This window comes from Setaria italica, chromosome V, assembly GCF_000263155.2.
Source record: "Setaria italica strain Yugu1 chromosome V, Setaria_italica_v2.0, whole genome shotgun sequence".
In the NCBI taxonomy this organism is placed as follows: Eukaryota; Viridiplantae; Streptophyta; class Magnoliopsida; order Poales; family Poaceae; genus Setaria; species Setaria italica.
The window spans coordinates 8,070,314-8,078,118 of record NC_028454.1 but is presented as its reverse complement, the minus strand read 5'-3'; the positions used below and the strand labels follow the sequence as shown (position 1 = coordinate 8,078,118).

The 7,805-nt window shown below is 47.6% G+C and overlaps 1 protein-coding gene across 1 annotated transcript; it reads right to left on the bottom strand.

Moving 5' to 3' along the window:
• Positions 1-465: 465 nt before the first annotated feature.
• On the bottom strand, positions 466-7,270 carry LOC101754749 (LEAF RUST 10 DISEASE-RESISTANCE LOCUS RECEPTOR-LIKE PROTEIN KINASE-like 2.4). Its single transcript, XM_004968086.3, has 4 exons — positions 6,456-7,270; positions 2,229-2,264; positions 876-2,061; positions 466-790 (listed from the first exon to the last, which is right to left on the bottom strand). Exons 1-4 carry the CDS (start codon positions 7,237-7,239, stop codon positions 754-756), a joined length of 2,043 nt encoding a protein of 680 aa, XP_004968143.1. The 5' UTR covers positions 7,240-7,270; the 3' UTR covers positions 466-753.
• Between the last annotated feature and the right edge of the window lie 535 nt (positions 7,271-7,805).

Here is a 7,805-nt window from a genome sequence, read left to right as displayed (position 1 = left end):
GGCTTTATTCGGCTGAGTTTTTGCAGGTTTTGTGCTGTTTGGCCGAACCATTTTGAATTGGAAAGGCTACAGCTCCTTTAGTTGGGCCTGGGTTTTTTTTTGCGCAACACAGTAAAACGCAGATACTTACATAAAATGCACACTCAACCCTAAAAATACACGAATACAACCCTACCTCTATGGGCACCTTTGAGAGTTTGAGCACACTCAACCCTAAAAATACACGAATACAACCCTACCTTTATGGGCACCTTTGAGAGGCTGAGCCAGCAGATCCTCGAGATTGATGAAGTCACAACTGGTAGCTTACTATCGACGGATTGCTTACCATAAAAAATAGCGTTGGTTAAATTCTAAAATAAATTTAGAAAAGTGTGAGGTCTAGTACCGAGTCAAGAACTCAAATAGTAGATTTCACCGCAAGGAAGCTTACGAGCTAAGCTGAGTTAGCTTGCGCCTGTGTCGTTCTCACCCAATGATCACTTTCCTTCTTTGTTGCTTGCTTGCTGCAGTAACGAACCTAATGTTGATTATACAGTATCTAAACCTATGTAGATCATTGGACTACACATTATATTGCAGTTAGCCAGTTACATAATGTCCATGCTCGTATTTGCTTATCTACCCAAACTGCACGCAAGAATGTGTCGCCAACCGATCTTTGATTCCTTCCTTCCTTTTCTCCAAGTATTATCTACGTGTCAGAAAAAAAGTATATCTAACAACTAGGCCTCTGCTACTCCAATCCTCTGGTTACGCCGTGCTCTCCGGTGTACGCAATCTTGAACTACTGAAAAATCGGTATAATTTCCGTCAGTGATCATACAGAACAAGCAATCGACATTGCACAAAGTAGATTCTGCAAATAAACGCACCGTAAGGTGAAGTCCGAGGTAGAGGACGGGTAGCTCGACGGGTGCGACGGCGACGGTGAGTTCGACGGGGAAGCGTGGTACGGCCGCGGCGGCATGGCCAGCTCGTCGACGCTCCTCTCCAGCATCTCCAGCACCCTGCTCATCGACGGCCTGCTCGCCGGCACGGTCTGGATGCACCAGAGCCCGATCAGCGCCATCTTCCTCGCGATCTCCTCACCGGCAGCTCCCGACCCCGCTCCGGCGCCGCCGTCCCGCAGCACGCCGCCGTCCTCTAGCAGGTGGTCGTAGACCCAGAGCGGGAAGAAGAGGTCACCGCTCGACTTCTCGGCGTAGGCCTTCACGTTGCTCCTCCCGGCGACCATCTCCAGCAGCAGCATCCCGTAGCTGTACACGTCGGACTTGGCCGAGATCACCCCGAACCCCCGGGAGAAGACCTCCGGCGCGATGAACCCGACCGTGCCCCTCGCGTCCGCCATGGACAGGATGCTCTCCTTGGGGTTGCACAGCTTCGCCATCCCGAAGTCGGCGATCTTGGGCCGGAGCTCCGCGTCCAGGAGCACGTTCTGGGGCTTGATGTCGAAGTGGATGATCCGCGTGTTGCACCCCTCGTGGAGGTACTCAAGCCCCCGCGCGATGCCGCCGGCGATCTCCTGCAGCGCCTCCCACCCCAGCGCCGCCGTCTCCGCCTGGTCGGCGGCGGCGTAGATATACTTCTCCAGCGAGCCGTTGGGCATGTACTCGTAGACCAGCGCGCGCCTGGAGCCCTCGAGGCAGAACCCGAGGAGGGTGACGATGTTGACGTGGGACGTGCGGCCGATGCTGATCACCTCGTTCAGGAACTCCTCGCCGTTAGGCCGGGAGTGGTGCAGCACCTTGACGGCGACCTCGCGGGCGCGGTTGCCGCCGCCGCCGGAGGCGTTCAGGACGCCGCGGAACACCGCACCGTAGCCGCCCTCGCCGAGCTTGTGCTTGAACGACTCGGTTATTTTCTTGAGCTCCGAGTACTTGTACCTCTTGGGCGCGAGGGCGCCGTACTTTTGCAGAAGTTTTTCGACGTTTGCAGTGTCGTTTCTACCGCTTCTGTCCATGATGCTGGGTAAACTGAAACCGTGAATAATTCGTCGACGGAACTTGAGGATGATGGTGAGGAGTGCCAACAGCAGGCCGAATGTGATCGATAGAGATACTGAAATTGAACGCGAGATAGTATCAGCGAATGGAACTGCAGTTTGTGACGGTACAGTAATCACGATTTCTAACTTTTTTTTTCCTAGTACTCTCATCATGACGTATTGACGTGTATCCGAAAGACTGAAACACGCAAAGCATATGCATGCACTTTGATATGCATACCTATCAGAATGACCTTCTTGCCGGACTTCTTTGCATCTGCAAGGGCAAAAGTCATTTGAGTTTGGTTTCAGTCAATAAACATGATCGTCAAACAAGCAACTGACCGAAGCATTTCTGTGACTAATTACTGAAGAATCCAAGCGATATCTGACAAAAGACTAGTTAAACATGACAGCGATACAATTGGTGTAAACCGTATGCAATGGGATGAGCTAGCAAATGACAATTGCTACTTGCGTCATTGATTTCGTAATACACAGTTGTTACGACTAATATGCATCTGGACTCTTAATACCCAACTAACACTCCAAACCAGTAATTGTCTGACTAATTACTGAAGAATCCAAGCATGAACTGACAAATGATGGTTAAACATGACACGCATACAGTTTGTGTATACTCATAATAATCCATGGGACGGACAAATGACAATTTTCATCAATGAAGCAACTGATCGAGGCATTTCTCTGACTAATTATCTATTATCTTAATACAATAATGTTAAAAGAAGCCACCACGTTAGCCGAGAGGGTCAAGAAATTCCCACATTAATCTAAAAAAAGAAAAGAACATCCACCGCTGGATTTTATGATGATCTAACGGTGCAAATTATCTATTATCTTAATACAATAGTGTTAAAAGAAGCCACCACCCGAGAGGGCCAAGAAATTCCCACATTAATCAAAAAAGAAAAGAACATCCACCGTTGAATTTTATGATGATCTAACGGTGCAAATTAATCCAAAGATAAAAAAGTCCATGCAAAATACAATTACTAAATAGCAAAATTTAGAAATATAAGGTTTAGTATCAAGGAAGTATGAATCGGATTAGAACATTGTCAGTAAAAGTCGAATAAGGAAACGGGGATTCCTTGGAGGGTTAAAACAAAAGTGAGCCTACTCGATGTCTTAGTATTTTAGCATCGTTGTTAGCAACACGCAAGCATCAGCATTGCCTAGAGCACTGTTAGTCTATTAGCATGAAGATAGAAATAAGAAACGTAATATATATAATTAACTGTATGCACGGTCAGACTAGGCCATGAAGCCGCACAGTATAGGCCATAGGATCAAGAAAATTGTTAAATAACACAATAAGAGGTAGGGTGCCAAAGCTCTTACACCGCAATTGAGGATTAAGCGTATTTATAAACAAAAATTGAAGTGGTCATATGTTATATCATAAAATTTAGATGAGATGGGGCAATGAAAGGGTGAAACATTGTCGTTTATGTCAATATTCAGGGTAAGGAACAATGCAAGACATAAGCATAAACTGTTAAAAAAGACACCCTCGTCGGAGACTTGGGAACAAAGCGCGTCTCCACGTGTCTACATCACCCGCATCTCCGATGAATCTGCCCCTAGATCCTATTGCTCACCCGCGTCTCCTATGTACCTATATTAGAGACGCGCATCAACAAGCCGTGTCTCCAATGAGTGGTAAGTCATCGGAGACGCAGGTTGTTGATGTGCGCCTCCAATATGACCCACAAAAGGAGACGCGGGTGATTAAAGCGTGTCTCCAATGATGTCGAGATTATTGGAGACGTGGCTTGACAAGGTGTGTCTCCTGTGATTTGGCACATCCGAGATGCACCTCAATAAGCCGCATCTCCTATCTAGCTGCATGCAAGGAACCCACACAACCACTGCTATCCTCTTCTGCTATCTCGAAAGCCGTGCCGCTGGCTGCCGTCGTCGAGCAGTCGCTGGTAGCGGCACGGTCGTCATGCCCGCTGCGCCCTCACTATACTACTCATGCGCTCTCTACGGGGCCTCAACCGCGGTCCTCTTTGTGCCGCAGGCCGCGTGCCCTCGCTGTACTCACGCTCTGCACTGCCGGCCGCGCGCCCTCGTTGTGCTCACGCGCTCTTCAGGCCGCCGCAGGTGCTAGGGGCCAGATCGTGCTGCGCCCTGCCTGGGTGTTCGCCCGACACAGCTCGGCGCCCACACTTCTGTATCCGACGTTGCCCTTGTGTCTCCATCATCCTTGCTCTCCATCCCTAGCTTGAAGGCTACCTCTTGCTTGCTTGCAAGCTCTTGCTCATGGTAATTGGATCCAAGGTGCCAAGAAGGTGAGGCCGCCCTACAGCTAATGCAATAAGAAGCTCTCGATTTGAAATTCCCACGCTTTAATTAGAAAAAAAAGAAAAAGAATATAAACCGTAACGGCTTATATTAATCTAAAGGTTCCATGCAAAATACAATTACTAAATAGTTGAATTTGAAATTTAAAAGAAATACCAATGTGGCAATAGGACTGCGGACTCCTATTGCCATGTCCGTCGGTATTTTTGAGTCCTATTGGGATAACTATAAGGTTCACTATCACGTATCCAACGTGTCAATTGGAGCAAATTCTAATATCTCTATAGATGAAGGGAAATCTAGACTGAAAAAAAATCTAAACTATTATAATAGACAGGGAAGAAGATCTTCATCGGCTCAGCTGAGGAATCAAGAAGAAAATCAACGTTTGAACTAGAAATATAAGGATTTTTACTTCTATAGTATACATTGAACATTATACTAAAATATAAGGTTTTTTTTAAAATTAGCAAAAACTTACAAACAAAAATGTACATCTCAAATAAAAAAATCTAAATATATATATATATATTCATGTGAAAAAGTATAAATCTTTATGTTGCTTCAGTAAATACCAAAAATATGTTTATGTCTAAGGTATTACCTTTTCTTTTTAATTCGTGATAGAAAAGATACGCCACGAAATATGAGAATAAAATATATGTTAATATATTGTTCTTTACCATGACCCAACTAGATACAATTATTTATGTCTGTTTATTTTAGAATAAAGTATCAAGATATTAGCATAAAAAAGCAGCTACCCGTGCTTATTTGCGCGGCCCAGATCTTGCTAGTTACCGAAGAATCCAAAGGAAACCTGACAGAGACTAGTTAAGCACGACAGTGATGCAGTTGGCGTACACCGTATGCAATGGGATGGACAAATGGCATTTGCTAGTTGCTACCTACGTCGTTGATCTCGTTTCGTAACTAACTACACAGTTGGTGCGACTAACACGCATCTGTACTCCTAATCTTCAACTAACACTCCTATAAAACAGTGACGACATAACGTATCAACTTAGCTGATCGATCATTCGTCAGAGCAACTCCAAGAAGCTGCTAATCTTACCCCCAATACTTTTTTTTAAGAAAAAAGAGAAAAAACGAACTCCAACAGTCCACTCAAACCTTCCTCAATTTTTTAGCAACGGTAAAAAACAGCCTACCACCGCGTATATTTTAGCGTTGGCATTTCTCCCCCAATCCTGATTCCCACACGCTCGCGCGTCCCTTCCGATGGGCCTAATACAATGACGTGGCCTGTTTTAAAATATTGGGAGCTATTTATTAGCGATCTGCTATGCATTGATATGTTTTTGGGGGAATTTTTTTTGGAAGAACCCCAATATATAGTTTTGGGGAAGAATTTTTTGGAGTACTCTTAGAGTTGCTCTCAACCTATCCATATCCAGAAGCATTGCATCGCATGAACAACGTGTAGATGAACAAGAATTAGGTAGGTCAAAGGCCACGACTGCGGTTGCCTCGTCCAATTCACACGATGTACGCATGCTGAAAATGTCCTTTAATCAAACGAGAAAAGGCCATTTCTGGAGGCACGTTAGTTGCATCTTTGTTCTCACCCTTGTGCTTCGGAAAGTCAAGGATAAGAAGGTGAGCATCCACATTTCGCCGCCAATTCTTTGTGTGGCTTTTATTTTGCTGCTGCGCCGTCGACGTCGGCGGTGGCGAGAGGAGGATCATGGCCGATGCTGAATTGGGACGGAACAAGTCCATGCGATCGATGAGATCATGCATGAGAGTTGTTGGGTGGGAGTACTAAACAGGTCAATGCTATTGCCTATTGGTAGTCGTTTATGAGAAGAACTATTGGTAGTCATCATAATTACCTCGTCCTAAAAGGTAAAAGTACAGACGTAAACACCGAAAGTGACTGGACGTTATTTCTTTTCAGTGGTATAAAGTCACAAGCTAAAATTAGCAGTTTTGTTAGCGTGGAAGCAAGCACACAAAAATTTCAGAATATGTATTCGAAGTTTCGAACTAACAGCCTAGATTTATACTGAAGTAGCATTTTAAGTTTCGGATTGTGCAACCGTTAATCTGAAGAAGAAGAAGCATAACTCTTAGTTCAGTACGAGTGTATATGACACAGGAATATACATACCGCATCTTGCCGGACGTGACGACCCGTCGGAGCAAATGCAGGCGAACGCGTCGGCGTCGGCGTCGTACCCGCACCGTCCGCCGCTGGTATTGCACGCCGCGCAGTCGCCGGTCGACGCCCGCCACTCCAGCATGTACCCGCCCCTCAGCAGCCGCGGGTAGTCCCCCCCGCTCGCGCCGGGGAACCCCACCACCGGCACGACCGAGTATTCGCAGTCCCCGGCGACCACCCTGGCGTCGGAGGTGTTGTACCTTGGGTCGAGCCGCACCACGGCCGGCTCGCCCGGGCACGTCACGTTGGCGAACCCGGGCAGCGGCGGCGCGGTGCAGTTGAAGAGGAAGACGAGCTGGGCGTTGGCGGCGCTGGCCGTGAAGGGCGCGAGGCTTAGGCTGGCGGAGACGTCGATGCGCGGCACGGGGCAGCCGGCGGCGTCGGTCTGGATGTTGTCGTTGGCGACCACGACGGTGCGGTTCTCGTAGGAGACGCGGAGGATCTTGTACGCGCCGCGGAACGAGCGCGCCAGCGAGGCCACGCCGCCGCGGCAGTCGACCTGGAACGCCGCCGGGCCGCACGGCGCCGGCGGGGAGGAGCTCGAGCTCGAGGGCTGGCCAGAAAGGTTTCTGGTAGTGTGGTCCGGGAGCCAAAACGGGTAGGCGATGGTCAGGTTGCCGCACGCCCTCGGCGCGCAGCTCGTCGCGGCTGCCGCAGCCGTCGCCGCGTGCAGTAATACTAGGAATGTTATTACTAGGGCGGAGACGAGCAGCAGCCGGGCGTGCACGGCCATGGCGGCGATCTACTAGCAATGGAGGTTGGTGGCCGCGGCGAGGACGGGAGGAAGGGCGTGTGTGTGCGCGTGCTTTGTACAAGAACAGGAGCCGTTTGACTTGTTTGAGCTTGGGGTTGAAAATAATTTTCTTATTTGATTGCATGGTCTGTCTTGGACTTTTTGACCTTTTCGCTGTACGTGTGAACTGATTAATGGCTTTCGGTCGGTTATATTGGCAAGGTGCCTAGTGCCATTGGTGCATAGAGCGCAGACCGACGCGATGCTTGCTTCAGCAGCTAATTTTACCCGTACCTATTGGATTAACGAGTACCCACGGGTCGTCACAATAATATATGTGCACGCTTGATGTAAACCAACATAAATATAGTAAAATAAGATATAAGAGTTATCAAATCATAACACCGCATGTCAACAAAAGCACTTCATATCAGTGACATAAATGCATATTATAGATTTTAAACTATTAAAGTTCAGTGTTTAACAATTTAACTTATCGCAAGAAGTAGTAGCATATGCATATCAGCATATATGAGTTGGGCTTTGGCCATCAAAATTGAGGTGTG